This window comes from Podarcis cretensis, assembly GCF_951804945.1.
Source record: "Podarcis cretensis genome assembly, chromosome: 14".
Classification (NCBI taxonomy): Eukaryota; Metazoa; Chordata; class Lepidosauria; order Squamata; family Lacertidae; genus Podarcis; species Podarcis cretensis.
This window is the reverse complement of record NC_137183.1, coordinates 40,951,485-40,974,032: the sequence shown is the minus strand read 5'-3', so window position 1 is coordinate 40,974,032 and position 22,548 is coordinate 40,951,485. Positions and strand designations below refer to the sequence as shown.

At 45.9% G+C, this 22,548-nt stretch overlaps 1 protein-coding gene and 1 long non-coding RNA gene across 10 annotated transcripts in view; one reads left to right on the top strand and one right to left on the bottom strand.

The window, feature by feature from the left end:
- Positions 1–22,203, top strand: part of ABCC6 (ATP binding cassette subfamily C member 6) — a 44,010-nt gene extending 21,807 nt beyond the window's left edge. For 2 of the 9 annotated variants that reach the window (XM_079952299.1, XM_079952298.1), the window contains 17 exons: positions 1,405–1,474; positions 1,889–2,015; positions 2,799–2,975; positions 5,280–5,447; positions 8,020–8,200; positions 8,357–8,417; positions 9,678–9,768; positions 10,066–10,273; positions 11,460–11,770; positions 12,286–12,485; positions 13,584–13,710; positions 14,490–14,591; positions 16,962–17,108; positions 17,576–17,734; positions 18,138–18,304; positions 19,999–20,193; positions 21,414–22,200. In XM_079952299.1, coding sequence (XP_079808425.1) covers positions 1,405–1,474; positions 1,889–2,015; positions 2,799–2,975; positions 5,280–5,447; positions 8,020–8,200; positions 8,357–8,417; positions 9,678–9,768; positions 10,066–10,273; positions 11,460–11,770; positions 12,286–12,485; positions 13,584–13,710; positions 14,490–14,591; positions 16,962–17,108; positions 17,576–17,734; positions 18,138–18,304; positions 19,999–20,193; positions 21,414–21,522 — 2,600 coding nt within the window. In that variant the 3' untranslated portion in view covers positions 21,523–22,200. Of the gene's footprint in view, positions 1–1,404; positions 1,475–1,888; positions 2,016–2,798; positions 2,976–5,279; positions 5,448–8,019; positions 8,201–8,356; positions 8,418–9,677; positions 9,769–10,065; positions 10,274–11,459; positions 11,771–12,285; positions 12,486–13,583; positions 13,711–14,489; positions 14,592–15,412; positions 15,487–16,961; positions 17,109–17,575; positions 17,735–17,966; positions 18,105–18,137; positions 18,305–19,953; positions 19,970–19,998; positions 20,194–21,413 lie in introns of those variants that run through there. The other 7 variants (XM_079952301.1, XM_079952300.1, XM_079952302.1 and 4 more) reach the window with 7 other exon arrangements.
- Positions 1–22,548, bottom strand: part of LOC307202487 — a 235,113-nt gene that overhangs the window by 167,279 nt on the left and 45,286 nt on the right. The gene's annotated exons all lie outside the window — the stretch shown is intronic.

The window sequence follows — 22,548 nt, the reverse complement described above, 5'->3', positions numbered from 1 at the left end:
AAATGCAAAATATTGGGGGAAATGGAAATATTACTATTATAACATTTATATTTATTTACATACTGCCTTTCTTCCAGGAGCTGAGCTCATATGGGGGAAATGTGCTGTGCAAAAAAAAGTTAGACAAAATTGTATATAAAATGTGTATATTAGGAGAAATTCACTCTAAAATTCTGAGGAATTTCCACGAGGACTTTAGTTTAAAAATTACACATTGATGTGGAAATGTGGAGAAGTGAAATTAAGATTGGGAAAATGAGAAGCTGAGAGAAATTGACGTATTTTTCCATCGCTAGCCAGACCTGAGCCGGAATGGCTCAGAAGGCATTTATCTGAGAAAATGTATAGTGAGTAAATAAAGTAGCATAGGGAACCATACTCAGTCCTAGGACCACATTCCCTCCTGGGCAACCTTTTGAGGGCCACATGCCAGGGGTGTGCAGGGCCAGGGGAGAAAGGGGGCAGAACAACGGAAGTAAATTTTACCTTCTGTACATAAGAAGAGCCTGCCGAATCAGCCAAGGGCCTGTCTGGTCCAGCATCCTCTTCTCACAGTGGCCAACCAGGTGCCCAGGGGAAGCCCACAAGCAGGACTCCTGCAACTGGCATTCAGAAGCATTTCTGCCTCCCAACTGCGAAGGCAGAGCTACAGGAGGCAAAAGCCATTATCAGACTTCTATACACCTTCCAGCCAGGGAGGAATATTCTGACAGGGTGTGAAACAGGGCCAGCTGAGGGGTGTGGCCTGTAGAGAAAGGGTGTGGCCTATAGAGAGTGACAGGAGCCAGATGGAGAGGCATAAAGGACACCACATTTGAGGCCCCCTGAAGTTCCCCATCTGTAAAATAAGGGAGAAACCAGATGTGTTTTGTTTATGATCTGGAAAGGCAAAATTCTTTTCCCTTTAATGCTCTCGACTTTCTGTATTGTATCTAAGGTTAGCATAAAGGTAAAGGTAAAGGTACCCCTGCCCGTACGGGCCAGTCTTGACAGACTCTGAGGTTGTGCGCCCATCTCACTTAAGAGGCCAGGGGCCAGCGCTGTCCGGAGACACTTCCGGGTCACGTGGCCAGCGTGACATCGCTGCTCTGGTGAGCCAGAGCCGCACACGGAAACGCCGTTTACCTTCCCGCTGGTAAGCGGTCCCTATTTATCTACTTGCACCCGGAGGTGCTTTCGAACTGCTAGGTTGGCAGGCGCTGGGACCGAGCAGCGGGAGCGCACCCCGCCGCAGGGATTCGAACTGCCGACCTTTCGATCGGCAAGTCCTAGGCGCTGAGGCTTTAACCCACAGCGCCACCTGGTTCCCGTTATAACAACCTCACTTGTATAGCAAGCGATATAGCAAGCCACCGATTGTACCAAGACACATATAATAAGTGCTCCTCTGCCTTTCTTCCTCAGTGCAGGATTGTGTTGTGGTAAGGGAAGGGACCTTCAGCTGGTGCAGAGAGAGCCCTCCCTGCCTTAAAAGGTAAATGGCCACGAGCAAATTGGGTCTTTTCTTCTAAAGATGAGCTCTTTTCCTGATTTCAATCTTGATTATGCATTGGGTTGGTGGGCGGTCCACAAAAGCAAATGAACTGAGCTGTTGGGGTTTCTTAATCCTTCCAATAAATTGGCTGTGATTATGATCCGCTGTGATTCCTGCATTGTAAGGGGTTGGTCCAGATGACCATTGGGAGGTCTCTTCCAACTCTTCAGTTCTTTAATTCTGTACAACAGCAGCACCTTGAGGAGCACGCATCGCCTCTGCCACCACCCCTCTCGGTTAGCTGACTTACTAACAACAGAATTGACTCTTAAATTGCACCCCGGATTATCTTCTGTTGCACTTCCAACAGCGTGTGCCAGATGCTCACGGGAGTATATGTTACCATCCATGCAGGATTAATCTAGCGATACCTCGGGGCAGTCTGTGCGCTGTGGTTGGCCAGGTCGGAGCGGGAAAATCCTCCCTACTCTCAGCTTTGCTTGGAGAGCTGCACAAAACAGAAGGCACTCTGGCTACAAAGGTAAAAGCTTCTTCCCCCCCCCCCCCATCCTAAGCAAGCTTTTCGTTTTAGGTCACATCCACACTGTGCATTTAAAACACCTGGCTTCCCCCAAATAATATTGGGAACCAGAGGCGGAGCTAGCTGCTCTGGCACCCGGAGCGGTGCGCATGCTAGGCACCCGGCGGCAGGGCGATCCGCCCATGGAGGCAGGGGGGGGGGCGAGTGTCCCAGGGGGGTGGCACAGCGATGTCACACCCCCTCAGGGATGACACCCAGGGCGGACTGTACCCCCCTCACCCCCCTTCCTCCACCAGTGCTGGGAACTATAGTTGACCCCTTGCAGAGCTACAGTTCCCAGAACCTTTAGATTAGAGTTCCTGGGATTCTTTGGGGAAAGTCATATGCTTTAAATGTGCGTTCGACTTGCTTTAAATGTATTGTGTGTACGAGACCAGAGTCTAATGTATATATAGTTAACGGTAGCTGCATTCTGAGCTACATCCTTTCTTACCCTCATTTTTTGAAAGCTGACGACTCCAAGCACATGTTCCTCAACGGCCTGGAAATCTTTTAGATTGCCAGCCTAGAAATCTCTCTCCCTGACCGTTTACATGCCGTCTTTTCCATCATCAACAAAGATGTTATGCTGATTTTTAAAAAAATGTATCCAAAGAGAATAAAAAGTGTTATCATTTTATTTTTTGTTTGTTTATTTAATGGGGGGGGATTAAACTAGCATCCTACTGTAATTGGTACTTAGATAGTGTATGTTTGTCACCATCTCTTAATTTAATTTTGCAGGGCACAGTAGCATTTGTTCCCCAGAAACCCTGGATACAAAAGATGTCAGTGGAAGACAATATCACATTTGGACAGGAGATGGATAGGAGGTGGTACAACAGAGTGGTCGAAGCTTGTGCGCTGGAGCCGGATCTGGAGAGCTTCCCTGCTGGAAGTCAGACAGAAATCGGAGAGAAGGTTATTGGTTCATTATTTGTGTGGCCAAGAGTTAATTTTGAAAAATGATGATAATACCTGATTGTTTGGGATGTTCTACAGGTGTTTTAATGCCCGCCTCCAAATGGGACTCATTTTTGTATTTTATAGTCGTATTGCAGTATGTGCTGCACGATGTTCCATTTTGATTTTTATTCTGTGCAATGCTGTTGTCAGGATGCTGTCAGCAGCTCCTGGCTGGTTGCCCAAGAAAGTATATAAAGACAAGGAAAAGTTTCTTACAGTCCTTTTTTATTTCAGTCTTTACAGAGAGAGGCTATAGAACCCAGCCTCTTGGATAATGGTGTTGTCCCGAGTGAATCTCCACCCCACTCCCCATCTCTCCCACTCCCTCATTCATCATTCTCATCATCTCCTCTACAGGTGCTGCTACGTGCCCTCTGTCTTTGAGCTCTTTGCTCTCCTACTTTTAAGGCTCACCGGGTTCTGGGAGATGGAGGGTCTGGAATGCTTTCTAATGACAACGTGTCAGCCAGCTGTTGCTCTGGCTCTCCCAACTTCCCCCCTCATCTGCCTCTGAGCTGCGACCTCCCTCAAACCCCTGCTGTAAATCTTTACTGTCTTCCTCTTCCTTCTCTCTGGGACGGTCCCTGACAGGTGTGGGTTTATCTTTGACAAAGTGAAAGTGGAAATGATCTATAATGAAATTAAGAAGGTCCTTAGGTGGACTTTTCCTAAGAAACCAGAGGCTTTTCTCTTGGGCATGGTTGGCCAATTGGTGTTAAAGAAGGATAGGATTTTCTTTATGTATGCCACCACAGCAGCAAGAATTCTACTGGCGAAGTATTGGAAGATGCAAGAACTACCTACTCTGGAAGAATGGCAAACAAAGGTGATGGACTTTATGGGACTGGCTGAGATGACGGGCAGAATCCGCGACCAGGGGAAGGAGACAGTGGAAGAGGACTGGAAGAAATTTAAAATATATCTCAAAAACTATTGCAAAATTGAGGAATGTTAAGATGTCAGGGGGTAAGAGGCAGAGAACTGCAGCAGTAACTAAAAAACTAAAGGAAATTTTATGAAAGGGAATTAAGACAATTGACTAAAGGGTTGCTAAAGAATCACTAAACAAGGATGCAGGGATGGGGAGGTATGGGGAAGTCAAAAGAAAGAAGGGTATGAAACTATGATTTTGAAGTTATATTGGTTTAATTGTTTTGTATGTTTTTTCTTGTGTTTTGATTTTCTTATTTTTCTTCTGTTTTTCTTCTGTTTGTCTTGTTCTGTTTTTATTATGTGTTTGAAAAAAGAATAAAAATTATTTTTTTTAAAAAAAAAGACAAAGTGAAAGTGGGGTGCAGGTTGTGACAATATTTGCAGGAGCATAGAAGTGTTTCCAGCTAAGCTCTACTTGGACCCATTGAAATGAAAGAACCTGAGTTAGGCATGCCTGCTAACTTCAGTGGGTCTACTCTGGGTCAGACTAGCAATGGATATAACCCATAGGAAGTTGCATTATATCAAGTCAGGTTTGTCTTGCTGAGTATTGTTTACACCAGGAGTAAACAAAAGATGTATTGGGATTTACTGTATTTTTCCGTGTATAAGACTAGGGTTTTTTTACCAAAAAATTAGATTTAAAGTTGGGGCTCGTCTTATACACAGGTAGTGCTGAGGGGTGTTTTCCCCAAAAATAGGGGGCATCTTATACATGGGGGCGTCTTATACACTGAAAAATACAGGAATTTAAGGTAGATGCTGCAAGTAGTTGTGGGGGAAGAATTTGGGATTGGCTCGCATTTTATTGCAAACATATTGGTTTAGTACTTTCCAAAACATTATGTGAGCCAAAAATGCAGCTTTTCTTCAAAAGCCTCACTTCTCCAAATTCTTGGATGCAGTTCTCCACCCAAAGCACATGGATTGATGGAGATGCATTGATGGAGATGCTTGGGATATGTCTGCCTTTAAGTAGAACTAGGAATGTCTCCATCTGAAACTTTGGAGGGCCACTGCCAGTCATTGCAGACAATACTGAACTAGCTGGACTGATGGTCTACTCTTTGCAAGGCAGCTTCTTATATGAAGCTGATGTTTGGATGGCCTGGCCTTGCATAGGATGGATGTGTAAGGGCTGAGTTTCCTAAACCCAGAAGACTTTTCAGCACAATGCTTAAGTGATTTTCTAGCCAATCTGGGGTTTTGCAGATGCAGGAAACTGGGAAAACCAATTTCAGTCTCACTTATGAAAAACCCTTTTCAGGAACTCTGTGATGAGGGATGTGTGTATGTATTGTGGATAACTTTTTTGTGTTGCAACAGGGCATAAACATTTCTGGAGGACAGAAGCAGAGGCTCAGTCTGGCTCGGGCTGTTTACAAGAAGGCTTCAATTTACCTTCTGGATGACCCCCTTTCTGCTGTGGATTCTCAGGTTGGCCAGCACATTTTTGAGCAGGTCATTGGACCAAACGGCTTATTAAAAAACAAGGTACTAATTTCTCCCTCTCTCTTTAAGCCCGATATGGATGCCTTTTCTTTCATGACTTTAAAGGATCCAGTATGTAGTCCTAAAATCATCCAGTTGAACAGAGTTTCAGAAGAGGAACACAGCCATTTAGTGCTAAAATGATGAAGAAGGGGTGAAGTTAAACTAGAATCCGCTGTTTAATGGTGCTTGAAACTGGGCATAGAAGATATACACACACATAACGCAAACTGATGCATGCCTAATATAGTTTCTGAACGGTGCACATGAATTTTAATCTTTTTGCTAGATCTAACCAAGAGTCCATCTCATCCAGCATTTTGTCTCCCAAAAGCCACCAGCTACTACAGTTCCCATCATCCTTGATCAATGGCCATGTTGGTTGGGACTGATGGGAGTTGGTGTCCAAAATGTCTGGATGACACCAGTTTGGGGTAGGGAATTGCAGCAAGAGCAGACCGAAGCAAATTCTCCCTTCTTCCCTCTAGTTGTCACTTGACAAAGACAGAGGCCTTTTCAGTGGTGGCTCCCTGCTTGGGGAATGCTCACCTGATGCCATCATTGTTTGTTTATAGGTGCCAGACTTTTGATCTTTAATTAGGAGAGCAGTTAGATATGCCAATGGGCTTAGTGGTGCTCATCATTAAGTGGGATTTGTAGGATACATTCTCTCTCTTTCTATACATACACACACACACACACACATTTGGAGGAGTACTTTAGGGGTTATATTCAACTAAGTTCTATTCAGAGCAACCCGTTGAAACGAATGAACATGACAAAGTTAGGTCCATTAATTTCAGTGGATCTTCTCCGAGTAAAACTAAGTTGAATACCGCCCCTCCCTGTCTTGTTTTATTGCTGTTTTAATATTTGATTTCATTGTTTCTCGTTTGATGACCTAAGTTGCTTTGAGACACTTTGCTGTAAAAGGTGACAAATAAAATTGATAAGTATTATTATTATCGTCATTACACCAACAACAGTGATGAATACATTTGTTATACTTTGCTTGCCGTATACCGTATTGTGTCTTTGTATATTGGCCTGAACCCCTGTTTTTTTTCTACAGTGGTGCCTCGCAAGACGAACGCCTCGCAAAACGAAAAACTCGCAAGACGAAAGAGTTTTCCATTTTTGAGTCGTTCCGCAAGACGAATTTCCCTATGGGCTTGCTTCGCAAGAAGAAAGCCCATAGGGAAATCTCCGGGGACCTCTTTTAAATGCTGACGGTGGGGAGCAAAGCCTTTCGCCCCCCTCCGGCCTTCAGAAGAGGTCCAGGAAGGCCGGCGGGGGCCGAAAGGCTTTGCTCCCCACCGCCAGCATTTTAAAAGCGGTCCGGGATAGCAGGGAAGCGCGCTGCGCTTTCCCACTATCCCGGACCGCTTTTAAAATGCTGGCCGTCGGGAGCAAAGACTTTCGCCCACCGCCGGCCTTCAGAAGAGGTCCTGGACCTCTTCTGAAGGCCGGCGGGGGGCAAAAGTCTTTGCTCCCCCAGCCTGCCTTCCCAGGATAGCGGAGAAGCGCAGCGCGTTTCTCCGCTATCCCGGACGGCTTTTGAAGGCAGGCGGGGGGGAGCAAAGACTTTCGCCCACCGCCTGCCTTCAGAAGACCTCCACTGTCCCGGGGGCTTTTAAAATGCTGGGGGTCAGCAGCGAAAGCTTCGCTGCCGCCCGCCAGCATTTTAAAATCGCCCCGGGACAGCGGAGAAGTCTCCGCTGTCCCGGGGGCTTTTAAAATGCTGGTGGTCGGCAGCAAAGCCCTCCTGTCCCCGGAGCTTGCGGGGCGGGAGGTGGAGAGAAGGGCTTTTCTTCCCACCGCCAGCCTTCAGAAGGCTGTTCTGAAGGCTGGCGGTGGGAAGAAAAGCCCTTGCCCCCCCCCCCCCCAGCCTTCAGAAGAGGTCGGGGGACAGACTGTCCCCGGACCTGGTCTGAAGGCGGTTTCCATAGGAACGCATTGATTGATTTTCAATGCATTCCTATGGGAAACCGTGCTTCGCAAGACAAAAAACTCTCAAGAAGAAAAAACTTGCGGAACGAATTAATTTCGTCTTGCGAGGCACCACTGTATTTGTGTCTCTTACTATTGGTCAGCGGGTGGTGCTATGGTCTAAACCACTGAGCCTAGGTCTTGCTGATCAGAAGGTCGGCGGTTAAAATCCCTGCAACAGGGTGAGCTCCCGTTGCTCGGTCCCAGCTCCTGCCAACCTAGCAGTTCGAAAGCACGTCAAAGTTCAAGTAGATAAATAGGTACTGCTCTGGCAGGAAGGTGAATGGCGCTTCCGTGCACTGCTCTGGTTTTGCCAGAAGCGGCTTAGTCATGCTGGCCACATGACCCAGAAAAACTGTCTGCGGACAAGCGTCGGCTTCCTCAGCCAGTAAAGCGAGATCAGCGCCACAACCCCAAAGTCATTCGCAACTGGACTTAGCTGTCAGGGGTCCTTTACCTCTACCTTTTACTGTTTGTCAGCACAGGAAGATGTAAAATCTGGCAGCAGGAAATCTTATTTGTATGGTACAGTGGAATCAAAGAGAACAGACACCACAAAGTGATGGATTGTTTCTTTTCTTTCCAGACTCGTGTTCTAGTGACCAACACAATCCATATTTTGCCCAAAGTGGATAACATCATTGTTATAATGAACGGAATGATCTCTGAGAAAGGTTCTTACCGTGAACTTGTGCAGAGACAATGGGCTTTTGCAGACTTCTTGAGGTCACACGACACAGATGAGAAAGAGGACCAGGATTTACAAGGTATTTCAAGTCACAACGGATCATAATGCTATGAGGCATCAGTAAAGAATCGGCCCCTGAAGTGTTTGTTAATTTCAGGAATTTCCCATGTTATTTTGGGAGCTATAGCAAAATCTGTCTCACACACATGTATTTTGAAACTTCTTAATTGCACAGGTACAGGAAGTGTTGAAATTGTCACCAAAGGACACATGGCCTGCCACGGAAAACTTGGAGGGTAAGTAATTGAGATAGTAAGTTATAGAAACTGCAAACCATACTTATCTGTGAGCAAGCTCCACTCAATCCAATGGGACTTACTTCTGAGTAGCCATAGTTAGGATTGCAACCTCACATCACATCCACACATACATTTAACACACCCTTGTATCACTTAAACAGCCATGGCTTCCTACAAAGAGTCCTGGAAACCGTGTTTGTTAAGGCTGCTGTCCTCTCAGAGCTGCAGTTCTCAGCCCCCTAATGAATTATGGTTCCCAGGATTCTCCATGTTTTACGTGTGTGGTGTAGATGTGACCTCAGTCATGAACCTGAGGCAATACCCGAAAGCTCTTTAAAGCTCAGCAAGAGCCCTTTCACTTATCTTAAGTATATTTTCACTCTGATGGTGCACAAGAGATTCCATGCTATTTTTTAAAGGGAGAAAATACCATTTGGGAAGTAGGGATCTTGCAGAATTCTGACAAGAATGGAAAAAGGAATAGAAATTGCTAGTGTTCACTTACTGTATTTTTCGCTCCATAAGACGCACCAGACCATAAGGCGCACCTAGTTTTGGGAGGAGGAAAACAAGCAAAAAAAATATTCTGAATCCTAGAAGCCAGAACAGCAAGAGGGATCTGGCTTCTGGGATAGCCTCTGGCTTCTGGGATAGCCGCGTGCAGCCTCTCCCGGGCAGCGGGATGAAGTCTCCCTCTGCCCGAAGAGGCTGCGTGCAGCTAAGGCAGAAGCCAGGAGAGGTGCTTCACTGAAGGGGCGCTGCACAGCTCTCCCTCTCTGTGCAGCGCCATTCGCTCCATAAGACGCACTCATATTTCCCCTTACTTTTTAGGAGGAAAAAAGTGCATCTTATGGAGCGAAAAATACGGTATTTGTCCTATATCCAGGGTGGAAATCAGTCTAGCAAATATATCGGGTATTTATGGTTGCTACTCTTAGTCTGCAAAAGTTATGTCAGCGATCACATTTATCCCCATTTGCATTCCTTTTAATTGAAATGAACGGGGTGGGATAGCACAGTGGCAATGAATTTTGCCGCAGTGGGCAGTGAGATGAATAATGCAGAAGGCAAACTGCAGTGGAAAGGAAACAGGGCTGCATCGCTGGTATTCTGTCGGTTTAGCGGGGGCTTCCACCAAACCCTATGAACCCTTAGCCACTGGAATTTGAGAATAGGATTGTGCCCCAAGTAAAGCGTTTTGGACTGTGATAACCCAATACATGAAATCAACCCATCTTGCTGCTTCTTTCTATCAAGGTCTTACAAGTCTTTGGAAAAGAGAGGCGGTTGCAAGGAAACAGATGGAGCAGAATTCACGACAGAAGGCGAGAAACAGCAAACTGGGAGGGTAATTTGAAATTACTTAGTTGTGTATAATAACACAGTTTTCTATCACAACTCCCTGGGAAGAGGGGTTGATTGTTAGGCCACTCTGAGAAACATAGCTCTGGGAGGGGAACGGCGGGGGTCTCCTCTCAGCACCCTTAACAAACTACAGCTCCCAGGATTCTCTGGGAGAAGCCATGGCTGTCTGAAGTGGCATCATAGTTTTTTTAATGTGTGGTGTGGATTTGTCCATAAAAGGCAGCTTCCTGTCTTCCTAGCTTAGCCAACCTGAGCTTTTTTATCCCGTTTGTCTCTCTAGGCGAAGACTTCAGTCTACCTGACCTACCTGAGAGTGGCGGGGTCTTTCCTCTGGGCTTACATTCTAATTTTGTTTATCTGCCAACAAGCTGCATCCTTTTGCCAAGGTTACTGGCTCAGCCTGTGGGCCAACGACCCTGTTTACAATGGAACGCAGCAGCATACTGAGCTCCGAATTGGCATTTACTTTTTCCTCGGATTCGCCCAAGGTTTGTTCAGCCCTGCAGTCTCCCTGGGTCCTTTCTGCAAATTCCTTGTGGCCCTTGAGGCTTCACTACACAGCCCCTGAGACTTTTCCCAGGTCACTTTTCCTTCTGGTTATCAATGTCTCTGGTGTAATTTGGTTGTTTTCCTTCATAGTATTTTGCTTTAATCTGCTATTGTGAGGGTACTATACTCGGTGTCCTGTAGTGATTTCATGCTCTTTATTGCAGCTTGTAAAACAGTGATTGAATTGCCCCCCAAACCTCAGGCTTTTATATACATTATTTACACAATGAGTCCCGTCTGATTGGCTGATTCTGCTTCCCCCGTGGAGCCTGATTAGTCTTTTCCTGTAGGCTAATCAGTTGTTGCATTCTAGGATCCTACCAGCCTAATAGGCTGATTAACTTCCTCCTGGAGCCTGATTGGTCTTTTCCTGCCAGCCAATCAGTTGTTGCATTCGAGGATCCTACTTGCCTACTGTTCTAGGATCTAAGCTTAGTACATAACAGTGAGCTAACTAGAAAGGCCCTCATTATCTTATCTATCTAGTTAACCAGCCCAGGCCATCTTAATATTAATAATAAAAGAAAGTACAGTGGTACCTCGGGTTAAGTAATTAATTTGTTCCGGAGGTCCGTTCTTAACCTGAAACTGTTCTTAACCTGAAGCACCACTTTAGCTAATGGGGCTTCCTGCTGCTGCCGCGCTGCCAGAGCACGATTTCTGATCTTATCCTGAAGCAAAGTTCTTAACCTGAAGCACTATTTCTGGGTTAGTGGAGTCTGTAACCTGAAGCGTATGTAACCTGAAGCGTATGTAACCCGAGGTACCACTGTATCTCATCTATTATTATCAGTTTATTTATCCCCTTTGTATACTGCCTTTTCTTCCAAGGAGCTCAAGGTGGTGTGTGTGGTTTTCACTGCCTCATAGAATCATAGAAGAGCTGGAAGGAGCCACAAGGATCATCTAATCCAAACCCCTGCCATGAGGAATCTTTAACCCAATGTGGGGTTTGAACCCATGACCCTGGGCTTGAGAGTCTCATGCTCTACCAACTGAGCTATCCCTCAGGGGTAAAACACAGTACCTTCCTGTCTCATACAGCCCTATTTCACCCTCACAACAACCCAAACCATCGTTCAACACTCTTAACCGTTACGCCACACTGGCTCTCTTGCATTGCAGCCATTGGCAAGTTTGGATCGATAGCCTCCGTCTTCCTGGCCGGGACGGTGGCCTCCCACGAGCTCTTCCGGAGGCTCCTACACGATGTCCTCCGGTTGCCGATGTCGTTCTTTGAACGGACGCCTAGCGGCGAGCTGCTCAACCGCTTCTCCAAAGAAATGGACGCCATTGATTCCATCATCCCAGACAAGCTGAAGTCCTTGCTGGGGTTCCTCTTCATTCTGCTAGAGATCTACGTGGTTATCATCATGGCCACTCCAATAGCCGTGGTGGCTATAGTCCCCCTGACAGCCTTGTATGCTGTGTTCCAGGTACACGTTAGCTCCCTCTGCCATGTTTGTGGGCCAGTTCATTGTTGTAATTAGAGGTGAATGTGCAACCTGCTCTCTTCATTAAAATAGTATTATTTTACTTATACCCCACCTCTTGCCCAGAACCAGGACTCAAGGCGGCATACAAAAATTAAAACAAACACGGGAAAAACAGAAAGCTTTAAAAAAAACCACCCATAAAATATCATTATTATTTATGATTAAATTTGTATGCTGCCCTATGCCCATAGATCTTAGTTCACAACACAGTGGCTGAACAGCAATAAGACTATATTGGAATTTAAACAATGACTTACTTTCCTGAGCCACTGTAATAGTAGACTTGGACACTCTGCTACAGTGTTCCTTTGCAGATGCTTAATGCAACAACTCTCACAATCCCTTGCTTGCTGGGTTTGATGAGAGTTGGAGGCCAACAAGGTCCAGAGAACCCCAGCTTGGGAATGGCCGCTCTGCTTCCGTGATGTCTCTTTCTTCTTCCTTCTGTCCCTCAGAGCTTCTTCGTCACCACCTCCTGCCAGCTGAAACGCCTGGAAGCTGCCAGCCGCTCGCCCATCTATTCCCACATTTCAGAGACCTTCCAAGGCAGCATCGTCATCCGTGCATACAAGGACCAGCGGCGTTTTATTCTGCAGAACGACCTTAAGGTGGACGAAAACCACAGGGCGTCTTTCCCGGCCATGGTGGCTGACAGGTATGACGTTACAGCTTCTGAGAAGGAAAGAGAATGCCATGCTCCAAGCTTTTACAGTTGGGCTCAGAATGGCTGTCCTCTTGGATGCAGGTGGTGCTGTGGTCTAAACCACTGAGCCTCTTGGGCTTGCCGATCGGAAGGTCGGTGGTTCGAATCCCCACGATGGGTTGAGCTCCCGTTGCTGTGTCCCGGTTCCCACCAACCTGGCAGTTCAAAAGCATGCCAGTGCAAGTAGATAAATAGGTACCGCTGTGGCAGGAAGGTAAATGGCGTTTCCATGTGCTCTGGTTTCCGTCACGGTGTCCCATTGCACCAGAAGCGGTTTAGTCATGCTGGCCACATGACCCGGAAAGCTGTCTATGGACAAAAGCTGGCTCCCACAGCCTGAAAGCGAGATGAGCACCACAACCCCATAGTTGACTTTACTGGATTTAACCATCCAGGGGTCTTTTACCTTTACCCTATTGGCACAGTATGCCCCTTGGTCTCCAGGCCCCAGAAAATGGCTGTCTTTGCAGTCCTGTGGCACACCACACATGGGTGGAGAACCTCAGGCCCGGGGGATGACCTCTCCATGTGGCCCTCAGGACTGAGCCTTCTTCCCCCTGGGGGAAGGCCTTCGTCCAGTATACCTAAAGGAGCGTCTCCACCCCCATCATTCTGCCGGACACTGAGGTCCAGCGCCGAGGGCAGTGGCGTTTCCCTCACTGCAAGAAGCCAAGTTACAGGGAACCAGGCAGAGGGCCTTCTCGGTAGTGGCACCCGCCCTGTGGAACGCCCTCCCACCAGATGTCAAAGAGAAGAACAACTACCAGACTTTTAGAAGACATCTGAAGGCTGCCCTGTTTAGGGAAGCTTTTAATGTTTAACAGGTTATTGTATTTTAATATTCTGTTGGAATCCTCCAGAGTGGCTGGGGAAACCCAGCCAGATGGGCAGGGTATAAATAATAAATTATTATTATTATTATTATTATTATTATTATTATTATTATTACTGGGGGCTCCCCAGCTGGTGCCTCCCACCACTCCTTTGCATCCAGCCAGTCTGTGACATGTGAGAACCAGGCACCTTTCTCTCTCTCTTTTAATATCCCAGGTGGCTTGCCACGAACACAGAATTCCTGGGGAACGGCATCGTCTTGTTTGCAGCTTTACTTGCTGTGGTGAACAAATCCCACCTCAGTCCAGGGATCGTGGGCTTTTCTGTTTCCTGTGCTCTGCAGGTAACCTGAACACATCACCATGTCCTTATCTGGCAAAGAAAACAAGGTTGTTTGTTTGTTTGCTTTTGTTTAGCAAGAAGTGCACAGGAATCGGTTTGATGAGGCTCATAGGATTTTGAGCTGTAGAGTATTATATTCACATGCTATACGATGCACTTTTTTGTGCCAATAAAGGAGAATGATTGATACATACAAGATGGAGCAGGCTTGTTTTCTGCTGTCCCAGAGGCTAGAACCCAAACCAGTGTATTCAAATTCCAAGAAAGGAGTGGAATGGACTGCCTTGGAAGATGGTAGACGCTCCTTCATTGGAGGTTTTTAAACAGAGGTGTGGTGGCTTTCTCTCAGGAATTCTTTAGCTGTCAAAAACAAGGTCGTTCCCTGCTCCTTGCCCCAAAATTAACTCAATGTATTGGTTATTAACCCTGTTAGCCTCGCTCCCTGGTTGTTTAGGCAAGGAATGATAAAAGTTAAAATGCAATTTCAAGGTGTGAGGGGTGCAGTTCCTCCTTATAAGGCCTGTATTTACATTTTTAATTTTCAGTGTATTTTTATTTTATTTTATTATTGCATTTATATCCCACCTTTTTCTCCAAAGAGCTCACAGTGAGCTGCATGGCCAAGTGGGGATTCAAACCCTGGTCTCCCACGTCCTAAGTCCAACGTGTTAATCACTACACCACACTGGCTGTCCATAGGAGGAATGTGGATCCGGTACTACCTAATCCATCTCAGCTCCCTGTCATTTTGTGCCTCCTCCCCACTCTCATTTTGTTCAGATTACCGGTGTTTTGAACTGGATGGTGCGCTCCTTAGCAGAAATGGATAACAACATTGTGTCTGTAGAGAGAGTGACTGATTACTCAATGACGCCCAAAGAGGTAAGTGATGGCATTCTCCTTCAGTTAATTCATGTAGAAAGCCCAAATGGGTGGATTGATGCATGGTGTGAGAATAGGTGGGGAAGCTCCCTCCAAGCTATGAGTTCCTACTTGGGGGGAAGAACGCTGTTGCTCTCAGGGTCCTGCTTCTCATTGGTTGGCCACTGTGAGAAAAAGGTGCAAAGTTTTTGCCCCGATCAAGCTTGGCTTTCTCATGTTCTTAGCAATTTTGATCTGTCCTTCCAGCAACCCTCTGGGCAGAGAGAGAGAGAGAGAGTAGCAGGGAGGTCATAAGGGGGGCTGAGAAAAGGGTCAGTTCCTCCCACCTTTGGCTCCAGCCTTCTGATGGGGGAGTAATTTGACTCAGCTTGCATTTAAAAGCAAACCTACCTAATGTAAACAATATGTAAACCAAACCAGAGCTGTCCTTCAAAATTAAGCCTTCATTTTGCAATGTAATTCTCCAGCCAAGGCATGTGTCCAAAAATGCATATATTATGTTAAAGTGGGCAGATAAATGCATATGTTACTGAAAGCAACATACAAAACTGCATTATATTAGGAGAAAATACTTTGCGCGCACACACAAAAATACATTAGGCGGAATTGTTTAGGAAAAATGTACCTATTGGGGAGAATCTTCGCTATAATGCTGATGAAATAAATATGTGTGTGTGTGTGTGTGTGTGTGTGTGTATACACACACACAACACAAATGTAGAAATGTAAATGACCAAAGTTCAGACTGGAGAAAATGAGAAACGATGGATTTGCCCCTGAAAGAATGCAACCCTTGACAGAAAACTTCCCCATTCTTGCAGTAGAAGGCAGGCAGGAGCAAGAAAAAAAGAACAAGCCTTCTTTAGTGGGAAAGAGAAAATGAATTGCTCCACTCGTATGTTAGCTCCATCCCCATTATTGCCTCTCTCTAAGGGAGAGAGGATCACACCTCCATAGCTTCTAAGTCTCTGGGATTCTGGGACTACATATTTCCTTCCATCCTTCCTCTCTTGGGATGCTGTCACCTTCATCATAATCAGTGTGGTGTAGTGGTTAAGAGCAGTGGACTCGTATTCCGGTGAACCGGGTTCGCGTCTCCACTCCTCCACATGCAGCTGCTGGGTGACCTTGGGCTAGTCACACTTCTTTGAAGTCTCTCAGCCCCACTCACCTCATAGAGTGTTTGTTGTTGGGGAGGAAGGGAAAGGAGAATGTGAGCCGCTTTGAGACTCCTTCAGGTAGTGATAAAGCGGGGTATCAAATCCAAACTCCTCTTCTTTTCATCTGTTAGATGTCTTTCGTGCCTTTTAGGCATGGGCGGTGACAGCAATATTACAATACAATATTAAAAGCAGTTAGAATTTCTTGTCAACTTCTGGATATTTTTTTTTCTTTGTTTCTCAAGCTTTAATAAAAATAGTTTTGTTTTCGTTTTTTTTAAAAAAAGAAACATTTCCAATCAGAAGAATAGGGTGGGCCAAAAGCCTATGGTGAAGAGGCATGTCTTCATCATATGACAAAAGCTTTCCAGGGAAGGTGCCAGAGGAACCTCGGTGGGGTGGGAATCCTCAGCTTAGGGTCCCTCTCCTAGACCTCCACCCTCCATGCATCCAAGAGAGGTGGAAATGTCAAGAGGACCTCTTCTGCCTCCCCTAACACTGAGGGGATCTGTAGGGAAGGAGGCAGCCTTTCAGATACAGTGGTACCTCGGGTTAAGTACTTAATTCGTTCTGGTGGTCCATTCTTAACCTGAAACTGTTCTTAACCTGAAGCACCACTTTAGCTAATGGGGCCTCCTGCTGCTGCCGTGCCGCCAAAGCCCGATTTCTGTTCTTATCCTGAAGCAAAGTTCTTAACCTGAAGCACTATTTCTGGGTTAGTAGAGTCTGTAACCTGAAGCGTATGTAAACTGAAGCGTATGTAACCTGGGGTACCACTGTATTTGTGGCCTATAAGCTAGCAGCTGTCTCTCCTGCCCCATCAGCCTCCATTTTCTCCTCCTGCCATGAAGCAAACGGAGCACGTTTAAAGGGCCTAACAGCCTTTTGTCTCACTCTCATTCACTCTGCACTTTTCCTTCCTGGCTGCAGTTGTTGGTTTGTCCAGCAAGGAGAGTGCTGGCTCAGGATTGCGCACCTTCCGGCAAGTTTGCACAGACAGGGGCAACTAGCATGGTACTCTGTTTTCTTACTACTAGCTCCCTCGCCCCAAACATGGCTCAGAAGAAAATTGGCTGTCAGCCCATCCGCTTAACCCTGAAGCCACAGGATTTAAAGCCCCACTATAGCAACCCTTTTGTAGTTGCTCAGTTTCACAGCTGCTTGATACCTGGTGTTTTTGAGCTTGAGGTGCCACTGTGTCTCTGTTCAGGCTCCCTGGACTTTGGACAACCACCTCCTGCATGAGAACTGGCCCACTGAAGGGAAGATTGAATTCAAAGGCTACAGCTTGCGATACAGGCCAGGCTTAGAATTAGCTTTGGAGAACATCAACCTCAACATCAATGGACGAGAAAAGGTAAGGCGGGCCATTTTGGGTGCCTATGACACCTTAAGTACTTGGAGGGAGGTGTGTTTATTGGGTAAGCGCTACTCAAGAAGAAATTGCATCCTTTCCAAAGAGAGAATGTGGGAAAAGGTGTTATATGAAGCTGATCTTTTCCCACTTTGCTAGTTTGAGGTCCAATGCAGACATCCTTTTTCAGGATGATTTGTGCTCACGATGGTATATGCAAACCCTGTTTTCGTGTCTGCAAAAGTTTTGGGATGGGCATACTGCTTCATTTCCATTCGGTGCATGTCCCGCAAATTCCTGCTGAAATCCTGCAACTCGTTTTCCTGTGTGTGACTTTGATGTTTGAAAAATGTCTTGTTGGAATAAAAGCAGCATTGGCAAAGATTCAGCACAAATCCAAGCTTTTGGCTGACTTCACTTTTCACAGCTCTGCTACCTCTCTTGCATCTCAAAGCTCTCTTATCTCTTAGGTTGGCATAGCTGGAAGAACAGGGGCCGGGAAGTCTTCCCTAGCCATGGGACTTCTGAGGCTAGTCGAAGCTGCTGCGGGAGAGATTGTGATTGATGGGACCAATATTGCCCTTTTGGGTCTGCACGACCTGAGAAGCAAGGTTGCCATTATCCCACAGGTATGAAGCTGCTTCCTGGTGGCAGTGATCAGTTTATTATTAGGATTTCTAACCCTCCCTTCACCATAAGATCCCAGGGTGGGTTACAACAATATTGTCTCCAAGATTCCTGTACTTACTCAGCTTTGGTTTCAGCAGAGGCTGTGGTGTCTTCAGGATATATGGTTTTAGTTTCCCATGCATACAAACTGAGCATAGGCTGGAGGGGCGTACAGCATTAACACCCCCATAGATCTTGCATCCCCTTTAGGTTTCCAGGGGAGGTCTAAAGCTGGATGTAGAAATATGGAGAACTCAATTTAAGATTGGAAGATGAGACATGGAGAAAGCCTGAAAGGGACAGATTACCCCATCCCTAGTCCAGACCCAGGTGAGAATTCTCTGGTGTTTTCCCTCTGCTCAGGACCCAGTTTTGTTTTCGGGCTCTCTAAGAATGAACCTTGATCCTTTGGGCGTGTGCTCCGAGGAGGAGATCTGGACTGCTCTCGAACTGACGCTGCTGAAGAGCTTCGTTTTGGATCTGCCTGACCAGTTGGCATACGAGTGCTCGGAAGGAGGCGAAAATCTGAGGTACCCAAAGGAAGGAGAAAGAAAAGGAGACTTCACTTGTGCCTTGGTTTCTGGGGCTATAGGTTTGTCAGGACCTGGGGATCATCAGTTGTTGGGAAACATGAGCAGGAGAGGGACAGTGCCTTTGCATCTTGTTTATGGTTTTCCAATAGACTGGCCACATGGAAGCAGAATTCCAGGCATGTTTTCTTCTGGCATTTAACCTCTTCTGTGTTCTCTGTCCCTTAGCGCTGCCTTTCTCATTGTTAGTTATCTGTGTTGTCAATTGAATGTTGGTTAGAGTGTTGGACTAGGGCTAGGGCAGGCATAGCAAACTTGGCCCTCCAGATGTTTCGGGACTACAACTCCCATCATTCCTAGCTAACAGGACCAGTGGTCAGGAATGATGGAAGTTGTAGTCCCAAAACATCTGGAGGCCCGAGTTTGCCTATGCCTGGGCTAGGGAGACTAGGGTTTGAATCCCCACTTTTTGTGTTCCCCAAGGAAGGATTGGACTCTGATTAATAAAATACACACGAGGCTTGACCAGCAAGACTCTGGGAGGAGTGCCAATAATAATCCTGTCCACCCCTTGGCCCAGGTCGTTTTATTCACAAAAGAACTTTTTTACACAGTGTTCATAAGAACCAATCAGATTTCCTCTAAGCATTTCAAAAAACTCCACGCGGGACAAAGTTAAAGTTATAACTACAAAGAGCTAATTTGAGCATGCATACATTGTTCAGAGTAAATAAAATAGGAAACAAGGAGGAATGCTTTTAGGAAACCCAGAGGTCATAAACATCAGTAAACAGGAGAGGAAGGATGGCAGTATTTACCATCTCCTTGTGAACTCTCCTCCTGGCCTTTAAGATCTATCTTAACAAACTACATCAAAGTAACCTACTATCTTTATGTACTGAGGATGCCTGGTCTGTGTTTCAAAATGCTTATGCGTGCCCGTCAGGCAGAGAAAAGGAACAGCAGAGAAAATGGCCAGAGGTGCAGAGGCTTGTTGGATTTGATCAGAAATTATTGTCAATGAATCAAACTCAGTCAACGCAATGCTTTCATTGTGGACACAATGGCTTGCTCCATATTTCATAATTCCTCATAGTAATCCCACCTGATAGCTACACCCACACAGCCATGAAGCTCACACTAGGGTGACCTTGGGCCAGTCACCATCTCTCAGCCTCACCTACTGCACAGGGTTGCTTTGAGGGTAAAATGGGGAGGAAGAGAACTATATATACCACCTTGTGCCACTTGGAGGGAAGGTGGGATAAAACAGACAGTAAATAAGAAGAGCTCTGCTGGATCCGGCCAATGGTCCATCCAGCATCCTGTGGCCAACCAGACGCTTGCAGGAAACCCCAAGCAGGATGCAAGCACAAGAGCCCCCTTTCCTTCTGTGATCTCCGGCAACCGACATTCAGAAACATTACTGCCTACTGCTGTGGAAGCAGAGCGTAGCCGCCATGATTAGCAGCTTTATTCTCCATGAATTTATCCAATCTTCTTTTAAAGGTTGGTGGCCATCACTGTGAGTTCTGCAGCTTCGCTATGCACTGTGTAAAGAAGTGCTTTCTTTTTATCTGTCCTGAAAGGTGCCGTATATAAATATATAAGCAAATAGAAGACACGTTGGGTCATGTAGTTTTCCCTAGCTGGAAAACCTGGGTGGCCAGTTAATCGCCCTTGCTTCTTTCCAGTGTCGGCCAGCGGCAGTTCATCTGCCTGGCACGAGCTCTGCTTCGGAAAGCCAAGATCCTGGTTCTGGATGAGGCCACTGCAGCTGTGGATCTTGAAACAGATTTGCAGATTCAGGCCACCATAAGGACTCAGTTCAGGGAGTGCACAGTTCTGACCATAGCCCACCGAGTGAACACCCTTTTGGACTGTGACAGGTAAGTCTTCTTCAGCTGCCAGTTAACATTAATTCTTTGTGCCGTTTTTTGTGTGTGGTAGGGGGTGTTGCACGGCATTTAGTTGTGGATACGCCACTATTTATAGATCTGCTGCCTTTTGGTTAATAGATGTCAATAAGCATCAAAACCAGGAATAATTAGTAGAACAGAAGCAGCCATCTTAGGAATTATGCATGGAAAGGCAAGGTATAAAGGTAAAGGTAAAGGTACCCCTGCCCATACGGGCCAGTCTTGACAGACTCTGGGGTTGTGCGCCCATCTCACTTAAGAGGCCAGGGGCCAGCGCTGTCCGGAGACACTTCCGGGTCACGTGGCCAGCGTGACATTGCTGCTCTGGCGAGCCAGAGCCACACACGGAAACGCCGTTTACCTTCCCGCTGGTAAGCGGTCCCTATTTATCTACTTGCACCCGGGGGTGCTTTCGAACTGCTAGGTTGGCAGGCGCTGGGACCGAGCAGCGGGAGCGCACCCCGCCGCGGGGATTCGAACCGCCGACCTTTCGATCGGCAAGCCCTAGGCGCTGAGGCTTTTACCCACAGCGCCACATACTTTTTAACAAATGCAGGAGATTATAATTATAATTAAGAAGAGAGCAGAAGGATAGCAATTAGAAGATAAGGGGGGGGGACCAAACCACCAATCATTACAGAAAGCTTGACGGGGAAAGAATCATCTGTTGGAAAGAAGAAAGTAAGATCACACAGGGAGGAAGGGGTTCCACAGTCCTAAGTGCCACCACTGAAAAGGCCCTGTCCCACATCCCCACCAACTTTGTTTCCAGTGACAACGGGATGCAGAACAGAGCCCCCTCCAAAGTGATCAGTGGCTTGGGCAGAATCATTTGGAAATTAGCAGTCATCAGGAGACCATGGTGGTGTTCTTGAGTTCTGCACATACTCTTTGAAATGAGCATAATAGCACCCTTTGCCCAAGAAACTGTATACCTTGTAGATCTCAGTCAGCAATGCCGATTGATGAATTTTGCCATGGCTGCTTACAAAAAAACCCATCTCACCGTAAGCTGGTTGGTTTAACTAGTTACGGTTTCACTGCATATCGAAAGCCTAGCTCTTTCTTTCTTTCTCTTTCTTTCTTTCTTTCTTTTCTTTCTTTCTTTCTTTCTTTCTTTCTTTCTCTCTTGATTTGGCATGACTATCGATATAGTCTAACACTTTATGCTCCACTTCTAATATTTGCAGGGTTTTAGTGATGGAAAGCGGCCGAGTGGCAGAATTCGATGCCCCAGAGACATTAATAGCCCAGAAGGGACTGTTCTACAGAATGGCTGAAGAATCAGGGCTGGTATGATGATTGAGCCTCAAGGAATAGATTGTGGTACAGGATTTGGGGATCCGAAGGAAGACAGCTGCCTCTTAACCTTTTGTCATTCATATATAAGTCCCAGTCCTTCTGGTGTCCAGGTACACACACACGAGGTGTATCAAACATCTCAAGGGAACCCAGAAATTTATGTAAGTACACCAGGGATATATGAAGGTTTCGTTTTCTATTCCACCCTGTATTCGTTGCATTTGGCACTGTTTCCATTCTGCTGCAGGTCATCTTCCAGCAAAAGATCTACATTGTTCTTAATTTTTAATGGTTTTTTTTAATTATATGATGAGATATGGTTCCAATGATTACACTTGGCTGAGCATAGACTAAAAACTCGACAGAGATAATAGAACGGCTCTCCACCGTGTTAAAATGGATGCAGAAATCTTAAGATATGAACAATTAAGCACTGTATGGAGGCAGAAGGAAGTCATTAAATAAATCACGGGAACAAAACCAGAGATTAGGCATAGATAAGAAAGTGAGCGTCGCGAGGAGAAAAAGATAAGGTGATGCAAAAAGAATCTCATACTGGAAATATGTGTTAATAATAATGTCAGTGACTGTATTCCTTAAATCACTGTATGTATTTGACAGTATTTTTTGTTGAATGTTCCTTTTATTCTTTCTTTTTTTTCCTCTTTTTTCTTTTTATAATAGATCAATGTGTTTCATTGTGTGTAACTTTTAATGTGTAAATAAAGTATTTTTAAAAAAGATCTACATTATTCATCTGCTGGCCACTGCAGCAGAATTACTTAACTTATCCAATTTACATAATTAACATTAATTAAGTTGTCGCTATGTTACTCCACCCAGTTCATTTCAGTACAAAGGAAGCTCAGTGGGGGTGGAGGGGATTAACTAATTATGTATCATTTGCAGAGTGAAAGCAGTGGCAGTGAATACCAACTTGTATTTGATGGATTGATTTACATGCTGGACATGGGATGCATAAACAAACTTGGGCCAATTTCCACTCGTGTTTCAGTTTTCCTT